The sequence below is a fragment of the Heloderma suspectum genome, chromosome 6, assembly GCF_057233095.1.
Source record: "Heloderma suspectum isolate Gila_16-S chromosome 6, 16-S_ref, whole genome shotgun sequence".
Lineage (NCBI taxonomy): Eukaryota > Metazoa > Chordata > Lepidosauria > Squamata > Helodermatidae > Heloderma > Heloderma suspectum.
The window spans coordinates 24,065,553-24,086,219 of record NC_139463.1 but is presented as its reverse complement, the minus strand read 5'-3'; the positions used below and the strand labels follow the sequence as shown (position 1 = coordinate 24,086,219).

At 46.7% G+C, this 20,667-nt stretch overlaps 1 protein-coding gene across 3 annotated transcripts in view; it reads right to left on the bottom strand.

Moving 5' to 3' along the window:
• ROBO3 (roundabout guidance receptor 3) overlaps positions 1–20,667 on the bottom strand; it is a 378,913-nt gene that overhangs the window by 183,636 nt on the left and 174,610 nt on the right. For all 3 annotated transcript variants that reach the window (XM_084808149.1, XM_084808148.1, XM_084808146.1), the window contains exon 2: positions 3,610–3,936. In XM_084808149.1, coding sequence (XP_084664275.1) covers positions 3,610–3,936 — 327 coding nt within the window. The remainder of the gene's footprint in view (positions 1–3,609; positions 3,937–20,667) is intronic.

Genomic DNA, 20,667 nt, shown 5'->3' with positions numbered 1-20,667 from the left:
AAATGCTGGGAGAATAAAAAGGTCTTCACCTGGCACCAGAAGGAGTACAATGTAGGCGCCAGGCGAACCTCTCTAGGAAGCTCATTCCACAGCGGGGGTGCCACAGCAGAAAAGGCCCTCTTCGTGGTAGCCACCCAAACTACCAAATGATTGGTGGTTAGGGGAAGGGGATGGGGCCAGGGGAAATGTGTGTGGCCATATTGGGACCCCAGGCGGTCTGTATTTGGCTCACAGGCCTGAGGTTCTGCAGCCTTGGTCGACACTGACTGATGGTGGCTTTTTAGCGATGCAGGCAAAGGCCTTTCTGGGAGGTACCATGGATGGAAGGAGGGCCTTCTGCCTACAAAGCCTGTTCTCTCCCACTGAGCCACTGCCCATCCCAGCTAGCAAATCCAACCCTTCCAGGGAATACCCCAAATCTTGAGCAACAGTCGCCACTTGCAGCCTGCACACAGACCTCCTTATTAGCTGTTGGATGGCTGACACACTCGCCAAGCCTCAATGGCAAATTCAGAGCCAAGAAAGAAGGCCAAAGGCTTTCTCCCCCTTTCTTCCATTAAGACAATCTCAGCCATGCTAAGCTCTTTGAATGCAGCAAAATGGTGGGAGGAGAGACTTGCAAGCCTGCCCACAATGCTCTCAAGTGGAGAACACACCAAACACAGGTGGCCACGGATGCAGTCCAGTGCAAGGAAGGGTATAGTCTGCCATCACTGGAACAATCAGGGGGCAGGAATTTGCAAGCAGCCCTGATCACTCTCTCTTTCAACCATGTGCTTAACTTACTTTGTTAAGCAAACACTCCCCAATCCCTGCCAATGAATGAGATTAGCAGAAACATGTCTTTTCTTTGCCTCTTTCAATTTGGCATTTCATTTTTAATCAGTGTGACTGGGGGATTGAAGGAAACTGGGGCAGGGGAAGAGAACGAATTAAAGACTGGCAGCAGGACAGGAGGTACTTAAGGGCACATCTTCAGGACAGCTGCTCACACATCCCTATAGCCAGATGTTAGATAGTACACAACTGGAAGGGCAGGACACATTCCTGAGATAGGCAAGGATCTATTGCACCCTGTGCAAGGCGTGAGGGAGTCAGTCTTATGGGTAGGGATGGGAGGATCACTTACCTCGTTCCGGGTGGGGGGGTCCATGGGGGGGGAGGCGATCCATTCCTCCTCCCTGGAATCCGTCCAGGCCAGCTCCGCTCCGCCTTGATTCTACGGAGCTGGCCGCCAGCTCTGCTGGCGAATGTCAATACGGCGCATGCTCCATTGTATGAATGTCAGTACAATGGAGCACACCTCCACCTCTGTGTGGAATCCTTCTGGGTCGGATCTGTCGCTGCCTTGATCCTGCGGAGCCAGCCGCATCCCTGGCGAATGTCAATATGGCCAGCAGCCATTGCCATGCCGTATCGCTGTAAGTCAGGCTCTGGATGCAAATGGCGTAGTGGGTGCCATTTGCAGCCATAAAGCTGGTAGATTAGCCTAAATGCAACCATAAATTAGCCTAAATGCAGCCATAAATGCAGCCATAAATTTAGGCTAATCTGTCAGGTTTATGGCCGCAAATGGCGCCCACTATGCCATTTGCATCCAGAGCCTGACTTACAGCGATATGGCACAGCAATGGCTGCGGGCCATATTGACATTCGCCAGGGATGCGGCTGGCTCCGCAGGATCAAGGCAGCGACAAATCCGACCCGGAAGGATTCCGCGCGGAGGTGGAGGTGTGCTCCATTCCGCCACGGGCCCCAATGGGGCCGGATTCTTGGAATCCGGCCTCATTGGGGTCCGTGGCGGATTTCTCCCCCATCCCTACTTATGGGCTGCATCACATGAGCATCTCATACAGCAGGCATGTTGAACCTCTTTCAGCCCAAGGGCCAAATTTCATTTCAGAGAAGCTTGGGGTGGTGGGGAGCACATTCCAGTTGTGGACAAGGCCAAAGGCAAAAGGACAGGGGGGAAATACCAGCATATATTAGCTTAAAGCTCTTACTGCCCATGAGTAAGTCTGAGGAGAGGCATTTCAACCTTTAAGACTTCAGGGAAAACTGCACAAATGCTGGGAAAGCAACTAACAATCAGCAGTTGGGAGAAGAAGGAGAAGTCAGGGAAAGGGTTTGTGGGGTTTGGGGTACATTGGAGGGCCAGACTGGGACCTCAGGAGGAATAGATTTACCCCCCTAGCCTGAGGTTCTGCACCCCTGCCATACAGCTTCCCAGAAACCTTTCTTAAAAGGAAGGGGTTCCCCCCACACACACACATTTTGTGGGCTTTTCTGCATGAGGCTGTTAACCCGCTATATCTGCTTTCAGTTTTGTCCCAGAACTGAGATCCAGCCACTACACAAAGAGCATTTCCTTTTCTGCTTTTCTGCTACATAACCTCTAGGTGGCACTGTGGTATAACAGAATTGCACAAATACACATGGAAAACCTGTTTTCTTTTGCTTTCCTAAATAATGCTGCATTTTCCCTGCTCTAAAAAAACTTGCTGAAAGAGCTTTTTAAAAACAGATGTGAAACTGGAGGGTCATGACATTGTCTAAAGAATCTATAAAGAACCACGAGTGAGGAATGATCAGTCCACAATAAACACCTCATGTAGAAAATCTTTCTTTCCCTCCACTTTTTTTTTTTAGTGTTTCCTTAGGGCCCAGTACAGATCCTAAGAAAGAAAGGGGCATCTTGTGGCCCTCCAGATGTTTTGCCTACAACTCCCATCAGCCCTTGCCACCATAGCCAATGGTGAGGAATGATGTGAACTGTAGGCCAAAACAACTGGAGGGCCACATGTTGCCGATACCTGCCCTAAGGAAACCGTTTAAACATACCTTTTCTCTTCCAGGGAGCTCTGGGAAATGTAGCTCTGTGAGCAGGGGTTATATACAGCCACTCACAGAGAATTCTCAGCAACTCACCGAACTACAGGATAACACAGATATGATGCAGGAGATTCATGATCAGATCTCCCCTCTTTAAAACAAAATAAAACCTAGAAGTAGGCTCAGGGTAGGGAGGGGATGCTCTGATTTTGCAATCAATCAAAGCTCCATGAAGTTAGAGCTGTAAAAGAAAAGAATAAAAATGGAAAAACGGGGGACAGGAAGGATGGAATGGTGTATACTGGAGGAGGATATGGCTGGCTGGCAGTAACCCTGAACAGAATCACTCCTGTAGGGAGGTGAAGAGAATACACTGCAACATTTTGTTGCAGGTCCCACTTGTAAATATATATATATATATATATATATATATATATATATATTTGCAGTTTCTGCAGATAAGTTTCCATAGAATAGGTACCTAAATCACATGTGGAATATTAGTGGCTCTGAGTTTTTAAAAAAAAAATCCTCCCTATCCCTATGATTTCAGTGACAGCAGCATTGTATAGCAGAAGTGTAAATACCCACATGGGATACTGTTTTCAGAATTGGAATCAGGTTCACACAATAGTTAATTCCAACATCATGGACCATTGCCTCTTAGCAGGCCACATCAGTGCCCATCATGAACCAGCCAAGCAGGAAGATGGTGAGTGTAAACATTGCTTGAAGACAACCAGAAGTTCTCTCTCACTTGTTCAGAATTCTACTTACTGGCTACCTCCAGAGATGCATTCCGGCTGACCGCCTCGCCCAGGTAGTTCCTGGCTACACAGATGTACACTCCCTCATCAGGTTTGCTCCTCCGCCCATGCACGATGCGCAGAAAGAAAAGGGAGCCGCTCGGCAGCAACATGCGATGAGACCGAGGGTCGTCTTTGTCAGTCTCCACTCGCTCGCCATCCTTGTACCACTCGATGATTGGTGTGGGGCGTCCTTCTGCTTTGCAGTTCAATGTTGCCGGTTCCCCCTTGGACACAATGAGGTCAGAGGGATGCTCTATGATCCGTGGAGAGGAATCCTCAAGGCGAGGACGAGAACCTACGGTGGAAGAAGTGAATAGAGGAAGAGTTATAGAGCATAGCACAGACAAGATTCTGTTGCAGAGCTAAAGACAAGAAGGACAAGATCGCAAACTGTCAGCCAACTTGACTATGGCCCAGTTAAGAGCATAAGAACAGCCCGTGCTGCATCAGACCAAGGCTTGTCTAGTCCCGTGTTCTGTTCACACAGTGGCCAACCAGATGCCTATGGGAAGTCCGAAAGCAAGACATGAATGTGATAGCATCCTCCCACTCATGTTCACCAGCATACTACCTCTGATCATGGAAGCAGCATATAGTCACATCTCATCTCGCTACATCCTAATGAAGCCTGTGGGCTGATTCACACATGCACGGGGTGAGGGTGGTTAGGGTAACTACAAGGGTAGTGGTTAGCGTGATGCTGCATGGTTCCGCTAACCCCCCCCCCACTCTGTAGTTACCTGTCGATGTTACTGGAGTAGTTAGCATGCATCCTGACATCCTCTGCAGCACAAATGGGCTCCCAGCAGCCGCTCCAGTGTCCAAAATGGCTGTGTGACCATAGAGAAAGTCTGCAGTATTTAGAGCATCACCCACAGTGGTGGATGCTCTAGCCAGTGGACTCTATGGTCGTGGCCTGGAAGTCCTCTGGAGCCTGTTTAAACCACCGGGGAGCCTGCCAGACAACACAGCAAGCAACCCCGGGGTCCCTTAACCCTTTTGCAGGGTGGTGATTAGTGGGGTGGCTTACTAACTACTTACCCTAACCATCCTCCCCCCCCATGCACATGGTTTTCTCCCCATACATGACATGCTAAACCACCATGATTAGTGGAAATTCCACAACCACCATGGCTTAGCAAAGCATGATGTCTGAATGGGCCCTGTGAGTATGTTTGGTACTCTGGTACCTGAGCAGAACCGACCATTGAGGAGGCAGTTAGAGTCCCTCAGGCTGAATGTGGGAAAGATCTGATCCTACAGCTCCATCCAGGCTCTGAGATAGTACAAGCCCCCTGAGTACTTTTTTTTTTTTTTTGCATATAGCTGAATCAAATCTGCACAGTGGCATTCAGGCAAACTTTATCTTTTTCAAGAAAGGGACCATTCCTAATTTCCGGGCTGCTTACGATGAATCCCAGCACCTCCCTTGGGTTTGCCACATGCAGAAATGAATCTCATCAGAAGCAGCCCCCAGAAAGACAAATTACGCTCCAAGCAGCTATATAAACTTAGAAGGTAAAGAGTCGGACAGAATTAATCCTTTTAATCATCTGCTAAAGCCTCTGGGAGCTGCCCAAAGACTTTTTCAGCACCGTAGACAGAGCAGAACTCAAAGCCTGCTTCCTGGTTCTGCACTTATTCTCTTTCCTACACCTCCCCAACTCCGTGTGGCAGAAACGACAGACAGAAACCACTCTCTCCCCATCTAAAGGCTGCAAATCAAGTTATTTTGAGGAGTGGGGGGGAAACACACCACAGGTGCATACTTGGAAGACGCACCCATATCCAAAAAGAGTTACAAAAATGACCCCAAAATGGCAGTGCACAAACTCATTGAAGGCTTGTCTACACTACATTTTGTTTTTTAAAAGTATATATTTTATCAAATAGAATAGCAGTTCAAATAACAACCATCACAAACAATTATGTATAATACCTCAAGGGACTATAATGGGTTTAATTCATACTGTTAATTTTGGGCACTATTCAAGTTCATTCGGGGAATGTAAGAAATGATAGAAGACATTTCTAGTTATGAATTAGAAATGGTCTGAACTCATCCTTCCATAATGTTCCAAGTATGTTTGTGTGTTTGTTGGACTTCTTTTTGGTTTTCCAAAGTTAATAAAATAGTAGCACGTTTCATTAGCATCTTTACTTCGGGAAGCCTTCCTTGACTGACCAGACACACGCGTGCCGTGCGCGCACACACACACACACACACACACTCACATTTACTGGTATGCTGTTTTTAAAAATAAGAAATGTTTAATATGGTGTGTTATTCTTTTATCTTTTAATCTTTTATTGTTTACTGCTCTGGAATCTGTTTAGATGCAGAGCGGTATATAAATGTTGTAAATAAATAAATGTTGCCCTCTCTTTAGGAGTGGGAGGTACTATTTGGTTACCTTTTCTGCTAATACAGTATAAAGCTTATATAAACTTAGCTGCAGTCCTAACAGTAGCTGTGGGGGTGTGAATTTTCCCAACATTGAGATATTGTTCCTTATTGTAATGCCAAGTATTTTTGGTGGCTTGGTCTTTTATGGACAATTAAGACTGACCAGCTTTACGAAAGACCTGTTCCCAGCAGATGAAAACTCCTAGAACTGGTTTGTTGATATGGATCAACACCACTACCTGGTTGTTTAGAATCTCCTTGGGAGCGGGGCTAGGGGGCTGTTATGATGAGTGCCTGTACTTCAAAATTTACCACTACACCACTGGATCTGCATGCAGTCCACTTACGTTTCTACTACATCACAAAGAAATCAAAGGGAGCTGTGTTGGCCAAAAGAAAAGTGACAAGCGACAATGGAGAGATCCTTCTCGGTGATGGTCCCCAAATTATGGAATGAACTCCCTGATGAGGCCCATCTGGTGCCAACATGTTATCTTTACGGCACCAGGTTAAGACCTTTCTCTTCTCCCAGGCATTTGGCAACATATGGTAAGTTTAAATTGATCCTGGAATGGCTTATGGTTATAGTTGTCTGTTTTGAGATCGCTTGTTTGATGTTGTTTTAGATATATGTTCTTGTGTATATTGTCTGTTTGTGTGTGTGTGTGTTTTATGGAATTGGCTTTAAATTCTGTATACTGTATTTTTAAATGTTTTTAATCTCTGTAAACCACCCAGAGAGCTTTGGCAATTGGGCGGTTTAGAAATGTAATAAATAACTACAGAAATAGTTCCAAACAAATAGAAATGCTAAAAAAAAACCCTATTAGAATAAAAATCTATTATGCCAACTCAAAGGTTATGAAATACTGTGCAAGCTTTCAAGCTCTCCAGAACCCTCTATCAGAGAAGATGGTAACAAAGCAAAACAAAGCAAAAAGTGGGGGCAGGGGAGGAAAAAAGAGGCTGATGTTAAAGCCATGGAGTCTGCATTTGGTTAGAGTCTTAAGACGGAAAGTGGAGGAGGGATAGACAATGGAGACTTGTGGCTCCGATGACCGTGGGGCAGTGAATCTGCTCCGGGGCCCAGTCAAAACCAGTCAGAACTCTAAAGGAGCTATCCAAGGTGGATTCACTGCCCCACTGACATCATAGCCACCAGCCTCCACCGGGGATAGAGAAGCACAAACTATTGCCCCTTTCCCAATCCTCTCTAGTAATTTGATGTCCAGGTTGTCCCTAAGAAGAGACGGTATTCAGCCTACGCCTGCGACGCTGGGCTTCCACAAACTTTGTCCCAGTGAACTCTCCAGGAAGGTTCAAGAGGTCAATGAACCTGACCTCGGGAAGCCAAACAAAGTTTTCCCAAGAGTCACAGAGAGCGCAAAGATAAGCTCAGTTGAGGCAGCGGGGAGGGTGAAGCCAACAAAAACCCATTCAATTAAAGAAATCTTGGCCAATTAACTGTAGGTGTTTGACTTGATCAATTAAAAGTGGCACGTTACTTTCAAGGGGGTGGGGAGGGGAAGTATACTTGATTTTTAGATGATGAACTCATGCATCAAAGCAAGCACCAGCTCAGAAAAGGTAATCTTCTGAGAGAAGAGAATGTGCCTGCCATCCGTGGACTTACATGGTTGTATCCAATGTTAGTCCTACTTGGAGTAGATCCACTGACATGAATGGGACTGAGGTTAGACTAACAATGGATACAATCCATAAGCTGCTACATTAAAAATATTTGACACTTTTAAATTATTAACACTTTTGCACCTTTAACAAAACCAATCAGAACATTTAAAGTCAATTCGGGAGCAATCCTGTCGGGATAGGTGGCCACCTCTGAACTTGGAGATGACTGCCTATCCAATGCATGGCAGGAGAAGCGCAGAGGGGATCCTCTCCTCCGCACTCCAGCCCCCTGGTATTCATGGCTGGATGGCAGATTTCTGCTGTCTAGCTGCAGGACGTCAAAGTGCAGGGTGGGGAGGCCGGATGACACACAGGAAGCATCACACTGGCACTTCTGCACTCCCTGCCCCTCCCTGCCCCTGGGAATGGCAGCTTTTGCCCCACTCCATGCTGCTCTTATGAGTGCAGAGCCCAGGGACAATCTGTGCTGCCTACAAGGGAGCAGGGGAGGGGGTAAGGCAGGGGGCAGAGTGGCAGTTCTCTGGGAACCAACCTCATAATACGGGCTCTGAGGTTGGTTCCTGGAAATTCAATTAATAGTATTACCCAGGGGTGGGGAACCGCAGGCTTGGGAGCCAAATTCAACCCTCCAGGGGTTCCCCAGATGGCCTTCCCCACTTCCCCTGGCCTCACCCCCTTTCCCCAACCACTGATCATTTGGTGGTTCCCCCCCATTCTAAATGGCTGGAATGCCTCTCCTAAGGGTCAGTTACTGGCAGTAAGCGCTTTAAGCTACAATATGGTGGTATTGGGGGGTATTTTTGGCCCCACCCCTTTTGGCTTTAGCCCTGCCCCCTTTGCCTTTGTCTCCACCCACCACTGGAATGTAGCCCTCCAGAGATTCTCTAAAACTGAATTTGACCTTTGGGCTGAAAGAGGTCCTCTCTCATAGACTAAACACTGAAGCCCTAACTCCAAAAAATTAGGGGCAAAGGAGATGACAATCTTCTGGAAGGGCTGCCAAAGTTCAGTCCTGAATAAGGCAGTGAGATTTGCTTCCCTGTCCCTTGGTCACACTCACTTCCCTATGCACACAGGTAACCTAAGGAGCAGGGGTGAGCAACTTGGGGCCTTACATTTGTTTCAGCCTACAGCTCCCATCAGCCTTAGCCTGGAGGACCACAAGTTGCCTAAGGAGCAGAGGTGAGCAACTTGGGGCCTTACATTTGTTTCAGCCTACAACTCCCATCAGCCTTAGCCTGGAGGACCACAAGTTGCCTAAGGAGCAGGGGTGAGCAACTTGGGGCCTTACATTTGTTTCAGCCTACAACTCCCATCAGCCTTAGCCTGGAGGACCACAAGTTGCCTAAGGAGCAGGGGTGAGCAACTTGGGGCCTTCATTTGTTTCAGCCTACAGCTCCCATCAGCCTTAGCCTGGAGGACCACAAGTTGCCTAAGGAGCAGGGGTGAGCAACTTGGGGCCTTACATTTGTTTCAGCCTACAACTCCCATCAGCCTTAGCCTGGAGGACCACAAGTTGCCTAAGGAGCAGGGGTGAGCAACTTGGGGCCTTACAGATGTTTCAGCCTACAACTCCCATCAGCCTTAGCCTGGAGGACCACAAGTTGCCTAAGGAGCAGGGGTGAGCAACTTGGGGCCTTACATTTGTTTCAGCCTACAACTCCCATCAGCCTTAGCCTGGAGGACCACAAGTTGCCTAAGGAGCAAGGGTGAGAAACTTGGGGCCTTACAGATGTTTCAGCCTACAACTCCCATCAGCCTTAGCCTGGAGGACCACAAGTTGCCTACCCTGATTAGAGAGGACCACACACAATGCTGGACATTCGGCATGACCAAGAGACAGAGACCAAGAACTCAATCTAATGTACAGCACCAGCAAAGCCATTCAATATGGCAGCTTGTGTTTACTTTTTCTTACAGAAGCATAAGACTTCCATATTGCTTCTATGGAAATTAATAATAATAATAATAATAATAATAATAATAATAATAATAATATGAGCTCCCATCGAGGATATCACTGAACAGGAACTGCTGCCCTCTCTCCTACTGGAGTCACCAGTCATCAAGGAAGATGAACGTTTCTGCCATACCGTAGGAGGAGAATGAGCTAGACTCTTCTGCTGATGAGTGAGAACATGGGAAGAAGGAGAAGCAATGGAACACTCAGCAACACAGAGACTTAAATTCTGTACCATCCCTTTTGTAGTAACCTTCCCATGCTGGATTTCTAGCGTAGGTGCGCCCATAGGGTCCAAAGGAAGCTGACTGAGCACAGCAGAGTATGAACTGACCACCAGCAGCTTTCTAGGGTTTGGGGAAGGGGTCTTTCCCTGCCCTGCCTGGAGATGCCAGGGATCAAACCTGGAAACTTCTGCATGCAAAGCATGTCCTCTACCAACCACTGAGCTACAACCATTCCCCTTAGAGCAGAAGATGATACACTGCACTAAAAGCCCAGCATGGCCAACAGCTGTGCACAGTTCTGGCATGGATATAGGACTAATTTCTATATCAGTAAGTAAGAACAGAAGAGCAACCTTGCTGGATCAGAGCAAAGGCCCATCTAGTCCAGAAGCCTGTTTCCCACAGTGGCCAACCAGATGCCTCCAGGAAGTCCACAAGCAGGACATGAGGGCAACAGACCCCCCCCCTTGCTGTTTGTCCCCCCCACACACACACACACAACTGGTATTCAATGGCATACTGCCTCAGAACATGGAGTCTTCATAAAGCCATCATGGCCAATAGCCATTGATAAACCTAACCATCCACCAATTTACCACCTTTTAAAATTATAATCTAAGTTTTTTTTTAAAGCACCTCCCAACATATAAACCTGTTCTACAGTTCTCACTCCTTTCATTCCCAGAACACTCCTGTGAGGCAAGCCAGGATGAGTGACAATGACCAGCCCAAGCCCATCTACCCACCCTACCCTGGTGCACACTGCAACTGAGCTGCGATTTCCATCAGGGTTGCCCGCATCCAAATCCATTCATAGCACCATATTTGGTCTTAGGATCTTGACAGCCTTACATCTGACCTCTTATATTCATCTGGCTACCACCATTACTAAGGCCTGCAGGAAAATCCCTCCCTGCCCTTCCCCAGTGGTGATTAGTCAGATAGATAATATACATGAAATCAAACAATATTCATTGGAAGCATCACACAACCTCTCAAGGTCAAGAGTTAGCATTCTAGTGCCATCCCATTTTGCTCTATCATCTTCTTGAACTCTTAAGTATGGGAGGGAAATCCACCTTGAAAATCTCTTTCAAAGTGTTGATCTCATAGTTCTTTTGTTTGCTGCTGCTTAATTTGTTTCAGTGTAATTTTAAATTTCTTTTTTACTTTGTGCATTGCCCAGGGAACTCCTATTTTGGGGTGGCTGATAGAATGAATGAATGAATAAAACATGGCAAATACCCCAAACAGGCCACAACTGAGATATTAAACCAAACGTTGAATACTAACACAGTATCTTTTATCCCATAACAGTACAGGGGAGGAACATAAAGCCTCCATTTGATATTTGTCTGAAGTTTAATTCCTACTTCATGCAGAAATGAGATAGCCCTGACCCTAACCAAAGCCTTGAAGCCTCTATCCCAGCTGTGCCTGTAAAGAATGAGGCCTTCACGTGAGGTATAAAAAAGGGTTATCTTCAGGCTTCGTGTGATCAATAGTGCTGAAATCCTAAACTCTGATAAGCTCTCTGGCTATTGATTTGTTTACCTATCATAATGTTGATGTCATTCATCTCAAGATCCTCCTTCCAAGCTGAACAAGGGCTTCCTTTGGACTGCTGCTCCATTTGTCCAACTTGTCTTAGCTACAAAGCAATCTAGAAATTCATTCCACTCCACCAAGGGCAAGCAAAAGTTAGATCTGGCTCTACCAGGAAATCTCTGGGTGATTTGCAGTCGAACAGCAAAGATTTCTGACTCCGAAGCAGGGATGTTGGAGAAATCCACAACAGAACAAATGAGTTCAGATTTTGATGACTCTGACCAGTGGATTCCGCAGCGGACCAGCTTTTCACCTGTCAGGTAGATTCTGCCGACTTGCAGTGCATTTTTCTAACTTTCCCAATTTTGTGCACATTTTGTCATTGAAAAATGCACATAACAAAGGGCAAAAATGTGAATTTCTCCATAGGCTAAAGCACAAAAATGCATATTTTAGGGGATTTTACACATTTTTGCATGTGTGAGTTTGTGCAAGTGCACATTTGCACAAATTCAGAAACTAAAAAAATCCGATTCCGTCAGTGGGTGGACTGTGGAATGGAAGATGCCTGACAATCCATGAAACATAGACAGAACAGATTTTACACAATCTGTACATCCCTACTCCCAACAGCAGCAACAAAATTACTCTTTCCCTCATCCCAAACCCTAAATTATACTGCTGAAAGGAAGAAGGTTTGAGGTAATCAGGAGTGGATTTTTGTATGGAAGGACTGTGCACTCCATTCAGTTCTGATAGTCAAATTCCTGGGCTCAGAATTCTTTAATTTTAACTGTGCACCTTTTGCATAAGGATCCAGTTGGTGGATCTCACAATCCAAGTAAAAAAAAAAAAGAAGTAGATCCCACAAGCCTGAAGTCTGCCCATCCCTGTGTAACACAAGGGGCAAATTACTTGTGACCAGAGATATATGAGAAATCTGTTTCAGTTTGGTTTTGACCAGGGCATGTACAGGTATATACAGGTACCAAACAGGTGATCTGATCAGGGAAATGGTGGATGTGGGGAAAGTGTTGAATGCTCCTCCTCTAGCACCATTGCCCCAAGTCAATCTTTCCCCACGCATTCTGCAGCCACTTTCAAACTTGTACTTCTGATATGAGAATATGTGATTCATCTTTTTAAAAAGACATCCAAACACAGCTGCAGAGTGAGAAGGGAGAAACTGGCTTGGGGTAGAGCTGCTAAACAGGGAGGGTTTAATGCAGGAGTGGGGAACCTCAGGGCCAGGGGCCAAATCCGCCCTTCCAGGGGTTCCCCAGGTGGCCACACCCCTTCTCTTGGCCCCACTCCATTCCCTCCAACCACCAATTGATTGGTGGTTTCCTGGCTTCTTTGTGCAGTTTTTTTCTCCCCATTCTAAATGGTTGCAATGTCTCTCCTAAGGTTTAGTTATCGGGCACTAAGAGCTTTAAGCTAAAATATGCTGGTAGTTTTTATATTTTTGGCTCCACCCTTTCTGCTTTTGGCACCATCCACCACTGGAATGCGACTCTCAAGAGGCTCTCCAAAACTGAATTCAGCCCTTGGGCTGAAAGATGTAGCCCGCCCCTGGTTTAACGCTTCCCCCCCATCTGCCATTTTCTTAATCAGATCTCCTATATTGCACCTGTACATTGACTTGTCTTCTTCCTCCAACAAGGTCCCCAGCAACTTTGCAGAAAGCAACGACTTTGATAAGGAGAACAGCATAGAGGGGAATAGTTAAACAACCCCTCCCCCAGTACCAATAGCTTGAGCGAAATCTCCACTCTCCCTCCCATAGTTGTTTTTAAGCTCATTGGGAGATCAAAGCATAAGGATCTCCCACATTTGGATCTCCCACATCACATGTGTAGTTTGGCAGTAAGCACTGCAGTCAAGTACTAACTGGCCCCTGGTTGGCAAGAGAGAAAAATAGCGCTGAACAGACAGCGGTTAGAACCTGTCTTGTTGGACATCTCCATTAAAGAATAACAGGAGAAAGAGAGCGATAAACCAAGCAACAAATTAAACAACCTTTAAAGAAGAATTTCAAGAAGAGGGAGAGTTGCTGAGACTCCTCTAAAGAAAGAAACAGAAGAGAGATGTGAACCCAAGTGGTGGCTGGGGGAGGGGGACGATTTGCAGTAATACATCTGGGGAAAATAGACTTGCAGACAAGTCAATAGAATTGAGAAACTGGGCACTTGGGAACACTGGCAGGCACAAGGTAGAAACTGGCAATAATTATGGAGCCAGTGGACAGAGTAAGATGACATGAAAGGAATCTATAAGTACTTAAAAGCATAGGTTTCAAGGTCATTACAGAGACTACCGCCATTATGAAACACAGCAAGCTGTCTCATACCTGGTCAGACTATTCATCTATCTAGGCCAGTATGGTCTATTCCAGGGATAGACAACCTGGTGTTCTCCAGGTGTTTTGGACTACAAATCCCACAAACCCAGACCATTGGTCATGCTGGCTGGGGCCAATGGGAGTTATAGTCCAAAACATCTGGAGGGCACCAGCTTGCCTATTCCTGATTCTGACTGGCAGTGGCTCTCAGGATGGGGGGATTCTCAGGTTGAGACGTCTTTCCCATCTCCTGCTCCCTGCTCCTTTGTTAACTGGAGAAGACGGGGATTGACTCTAGGACCTCCTGCGTGCAAAGCCAATATTCTACCACTGAGCTACAGTCCCTCCCATATGGAAAATGCCATTTCAGCTGAGAACACTGGAAAGCAAGTAGCAGATTAGGGCTGATTCAGACATTATGTCCACACTGGGACTGCTGGAAACTCTTCCAGGTGGTGGTAACTCCACAAAGGGGTGGCAGCATTCACCTCTTCTCATGAACTGCTTGCCTGGAGAGGGCTTTTGAAATTAGGCTGAGGGCAGCATGTGGCCTTAGGGCTGAAGGTTGCCCACCCCCAGTCTATTCAGCTGTTATACCATTTCTGGATTTACTAGCAGATGCCGTTAGCTGTCCTCCCACTAGGGAGGTATGAGAATTTCATTCTTGCTCACAAAACATGCAAGCCTACCCCATGTGAAGCTCCAAGCACAAGCGCGTGTCTGCTGAAAATATCCATAAATTGATGAGCACATGCTTGCGTCCGTCCCGTTCCCAGTTCCCCATTCAATTTTTACACATTTCCTAATTTTCCTGATTTGCGCAAAATTCCTCTGTAGCCCCACTTTAGCCTATGGAAGCAAGTTGCGCAAATTAGGAAATTGTGCAGCTTGGGGAAAACTTGCGCAGATCTGCCACTCGACTGCTGCTCAATTTGTGTTTCTGTTTGCCCAGAGCAAACAGCGATTACAAACGCGAATCGGAATCAGGCACAAGACGATGTTTGGAGAGTCCTGCCGATCTCGAATATCTCTCATTCGTCCTCTCCTGCCTCCCACTGGCCTCATTCGGATTCCAAGATGGATAGGGGAATCCTCCTGACAATTCAGGTGGAGAGTTTTTCCTCCTATGGGAGATGCTTCCCAAAATTGTGATCTTCCTGCTAATGCCTTTCCGATTCCATCCTTCACCCTCTAATACACACGCGTGCACACACACACCCAGCAAGCAAGCAATGTCTGGTGTTAATGACCCAAGCCTCTTTGGCATGCAAGTTGGGCCGCTGCAGCTTGCCAGGCTCTGCACTTCAAGAGCTGTCAGAGAGAGAAGAATCCCAGCTGGTGGGAACAGACGCTGCCTGCCGCTGCCCAGCTTTCCCTAGGCAGATCCTAGACATGGTCCTCCAGCTGGAAAGCCCAGGGCGAGAGAAGTGGCATCTCTCCCCAGCCTGGTCTTTGCCTTTGGGATGTTAGCATCAGGGGGCAAGGGTATGTATTTACTCAAAGCATTTCTTTTTTGTGAAGTCACTGAACCAGCATGTCCCTTTCTGAGGGATGAGATTGGAGAGCAGCATACCAAGATGCAGATGGAGCAGCAGCACTCAAAGGGAGATGCTCAACTATGCATGGAAGGGACAGAAGCAAAAGGACTGATGGTGGCCAGATAATTCTAGAGGCCAGATGTAGTTCATGGACAGGCTAGAGAGACTGGCTACCAAGCAAGTGCCTAGTGGCCTTGGGCTAATGAGGACAGTGGTTTGCCTGACCGTAGCCACACAACGGCATCCTATTTCCCCATAGTGACCAACCAGATGTTTTCCTATTGCAATTCCCCATCTGTAGTCTGAAGTACAGGTTTACAAGAACTAAGCCACTGTTTCAGATTCAAAACTGCCAGTCTTGGGGCAGGGCCTTTTGCGGGGTGGCCCTGTGTTTGCAGAGCTCCCTTCCAGGGGATACAAACATAGGGTTCCTTCTTTGCCAACTATTAAATCAGTGGATGGTGACCTCCAGCCTGCAGGCCCAATCTGGCCTGGGCTGGGGTCCAATCCAGCCCAGGGAGTGTTGTACACTCTCCATGGCTCCCACCCCCTGCCCTCTCCAAGCCTTGTCCCCTGGGGAAGAGGAATCCCCATGCTATCTCTGATCAGAGATTCCCCTGATTGATTCGGTTGGTCCTTGCAGAAGCCAGCTCGTACACGTGTTGGCCAAATCCCTTCCTATCCTGACCACAACCCATTCAGACCATGAGTGGGGCAGGAAGGAGGCAGTCAGTCAGCCACTACTTGCAGAAGCTAGCAACTGTAAGTGCCAGCCAACTTTCTTTCCATGCAGAGAGAGGCACAGAGCTCCGTGCCTCTCTCTGCCCAGAAAAGGGGGGGGGGGCAATGTGGCACCAATGATGTCATAGGAGAATGTGGGGCTTCTACTTGGAGGAAGGTGGGGCTCCCCCTTTTAAATGGACCTTCAAAAACTCTGCTTTTCATTAAGATACTGGGCTGGGTATTTTAAATCATTTGACCTGATGCAGCCTCTGTTTTAAATTTCTTTATCTGATTTCATATGCTGGTCTTTAGAATGTTTTAGGCTGCTGGTTTCATTCTGTAATTGTAAAGTTATGATTGTGGTTGTATTTTATTTTATTTTTAATCATGTGTGTATGCTGCCTTGGGCTTGTCCTGAAATGTGGCATAGAAATACTGGAAATAAATCATAAGCAAAACCAACTCCCTTGGGACACAAAACCAAAGATTCAGTCACCTGCCTTTTCAGCCAATACTTTTTGGTATAGGAAGAAATATTTTAAGGATATATCCTGTAAACCAGGGGTGGGCAATACATGGCTCATCAGCCACATGCAGCCCCCTGGCCTTCTGTGCAGTCCCTGTGACTGCCCCCTCCCCCGCCACACACACACACTGCTGCTGAATTTGCTGCAGTGGTGAAGGCAAAAATAGCACTGATTTTGCTGTAAAACAAGGTCTGTGGTCTCTCTGTGCAACTTGTCTTACAGCAAAATGGTTGGGTCTTTTTGCTGCCACCGCACTGCTACATTTCAGCAGCACAGCAGGGTTTGTGGGCAAGAGTGTGGGTAAATTGGACCGCAGAACATCCAGAAATTGCCCATCCCTGCTGTAAATGATTTCACATGTGTTTCGTTTGCCACCTGCCATTCCTGGGTGGGTGAGGCAGGGGGAGGACATCATCCATTTCATCCCAATGTTATGCTTATAATATGGCCTCAAACTAGCTGCCAAATTCTCCTGCAAGAGACAGCAATGCCCCTGTTCACTGCCTCTGGTTACAGTATACCAGAAGCTGCCATCAGATGGGATTTTTGGAGTCAATCAAAAAGAGGCTGTGTCAGCCATGTGGCAAATTCCAGAGGTTTAAAACCACTCTACTCATTATGCAGAATGAGATGGAATAAACAAGGTTGTTGAATTCCAGACCATACTACTTGAGACTACAGTGTGTCAGGGGCAGGGGGTCATATTTTGAATACTCCCACACTTGAAATATCTCCCTGCATGTAATAAACCAACACATCATGGGGATGGCTACCCCTAAGCCTCTGACATGCACATGCCACTTTTCTACATGCATGGAGCTTTTTACATTGGAGAATATTCAAAAACATGGCCACCTCTATCCCTCCTGCACTCTCAAGTGGCACAGCCCAAGAACTCTACCACTGCTTTCTGCATAATGAGTAAGTGAAGCTGCCAAGCTACATACTTTCCCTGACCATTTTTATGAGTCCAATCACTTTTTCCTTGGTGATTTACACATTCTGAGCAGTTAAGAAAAACCCTGCTGAATCTACCTAGCCTAGCCTTCTAATAACCATGGCACCTGGGGTTGTTGGAAGTTGTAGTTCAACATATCTGGAGGGTGCCAGGTTGGGGAAGGCTGATCTGGCCTAAAATCCTGTTTACAGCTGTGGTCGATCATGGTTCTGAGAAGCCCATAGCAGGGTATAAAGGCTACAGCCCTCCCACACTATCTATGGGGAAGGACCATAGCTCAGTGGTAGAGCACCTACTTTGCATGCAAAAGGTCCCAGGTCCCTGGCATCTCCAGGTAGGGCTGGAAAAGACTCCCATCTAAAACCCTGCAGGGCCACTGCCAGTCAGCATCACCAGTACTGAACTAGACGGGCCAACGATCTAACTTGAAGTAAGGGAACTTCCTATGTCTCCAACCACTAGCATTCAGAGCAATATCGCCTCTGAACCTTGGAGTTCCATTTAGCTACGATCACTAATACACCTTGACAGATCTCCAAAAAATTTGACTGGTCCCATTTGAAAGACATTTAATCCCATGGCCATCAATATATCTTGTGGCAGGAAACTCCATTAACCGATTATACGTTGTGATTACCAAGTTCAACTGTGTTTTTAGACCTGACATCCCAACAACATTTTTAGAAGGATTTACAGAAAGGTCTGGGCTCCACTGGGACATCCACTGAACTATTCACAAAACCAGTGAAACATAGGAATGCACAGAAAAAGTCTACTAAACTTGATGAGAATCCATACAAGTGGTTGTGTGAATCCATCCACCCGCATTGATACTGGAGATTTTGCTGGGGGGGGGGGAGTGGGGGGGAGTCTGCTTTCAATTCTACCTTAAATATGTATTCTCTCTCCCAATTAAAAAAACAAAAACAAAATAAAAATTAGATTGAGTAGATGGGCTCCTTTTGCAACATGTTGGAATAACTGTGTACAGGTGCGTATCTTTCCTGCTTGGTGTGTACAATAGCTGTATATAATTTGGAATAAATCCTAACTTTTCACTTGAGAAAGCCAAAATGAATCCAAACACAATAAAAACTTAGCTCCAGTTAAAGAACACTATTAAGTGTGCCTGCGGGTGGTACCCATGTCGAATTTCCATATTCCATCAGACCCCATGCATCCTTTCCTTACATCCCTAGATGCTTCTTTTTGTACATTTTAGCCGGTTAGCTTTCCTCCCCCACCCCACCGCCTCCCTGTAACCATCCTAAGATGCAAATGAGGCTCCCTCTTCATTACAGACTGAGCAATGTTATTTCATGACTGAGAACTCAAAAGAAATTCCCCCTGCGCATACTGACACAAGATTTCGATGCTGATGTTGGGATGGATTTCTGACAGTGCCACCTTCAAAATGCCTGTTGCAAAACCAAGCATTAAAATAGCAGCCTCAGTTTTATTGGCAGCACAATAAATAAGACACAGATGCTCAATGCTGTATGGGAAATATCTCCTGTAGCACTTGGAGATGCACGCTTAAGCTGCCATAATTTCCAATGGCGCCGAAAGCAGCCATTCACAGGACAGATCATTTCTTGGTATTGGAAAGATGCACTAAATACAGGTAAATCTGGGGGAGGGGAGATGGAGACTTAGAGGGAAAGTGGGCTGGGGTGGGTGAGAGAGGGACATGCCTTCCATCATCCTAAGCGCAATTTCAAACATCAGCTTTGTATCCAAACAGTAAAAGAAGGATTAGGGGGGAAAGCAGGTAAATGGCATCAATGTGATCGGAGCGTGACTGGAGCAAGCCGCATCTAACCAAAGAGCAAAACAAGCAAAAACAGTTCCCTTGTCAAAGAGGGAGGAAATCTCTGGGGATCATGGGACTCTGTGCCCTCTCCCATGCTCCAACTATAGTGGAAGATGAGTGACACCTAGGCTGGATCTACACTTACCGCCTTTTTTCGCTTCCAATGAAGTTTCACTGCCCGCCTTTCACACTACGCAGTACCCGCCTCGAATTGGAACCGAAATTTCCCACTTCCATGCTCCCACTTTCAATACCCTAATATCCCAGTATTTCCCCTTAATGTGCTCGGATTTTCTGCCTTCGCTACCATATCCGGTCATAGTCCCCTCCCCTGCCTGTCCATATACGGCGCTGTTTGTATTTCCCTCCTGTCCAGTCACAGCTCTCGACGGCCCCATGTCTTCTTCCGGCTACTGATTGCATGGCTTCCTCAGCAGCCCGTTTCCTCAGCAACAAGCAAAGGGCTGGATGTGCGCATGCTTGTCTGATCTCGGAAGCTAAGCGGGGGCGGCCCCGGTCAGTAGTTGGATGGACGACCACCTGGGAATCAGGCTTCCTGCACTGAGCAGGGGGTTATTCTATCCCTTCAAATGAGATTAAGTTTTACCCCCTCCTATCCCCTGCTCCGTTGTTTTTTTTTTTAATTAAGGCGTTATCCTCACAGAATCGGGGCTTCTCCGTGATGTTTTTTTTCTAATTCAGGCATGATCTTCAAAGAGATCAAATTAGAAAAAAAAAATCATGGAGAAGCCCCGATTCTGCGAGGATAATGCCTTAATTTTAAAAAAATCAACAGGAGCGGGGGATAGGAGGGGGTAAAACTTAGTCTCCTTTGAAGGGATAGAATAGCCCCCTGCTCAGTGCAGGAAGCCTGATTCCCAGGCGGTCGCCCATCCAACTACTGACCGGGGCCAACCCCGCTTAGCATCTGAGATCAGACAAGCGCACACAAGAAAACAGCAGGAAAACAGCAGAGCGCTCAAGTATGAACTGAGCTCGTGCATTCGGTGAAGCACCGCAACGGGGAAAATGGGTTAGTGTGAATAATCACGTTTTAATGCGAGAGCGTTTAACCCGACGGGACACCGAATTCATTGCGATGGTGGGCACAATGTAGATCGGCCCCTATTTTTCTCTGTGTATCTCTATGGCTACATCACATGCCAATTAGAGGCAAGCATTACACATGTCACAAACACATGAGCTAGGTTGCTCCCACCATAAACATCAAGGATCATGCATACAGGGACCAGAAGGTCTGAACATATAAGACTGACTCTAGCCCACTTGCACTGGCTGCCTGGATGTTTCTGAGCCCAATTCAAGGTGAT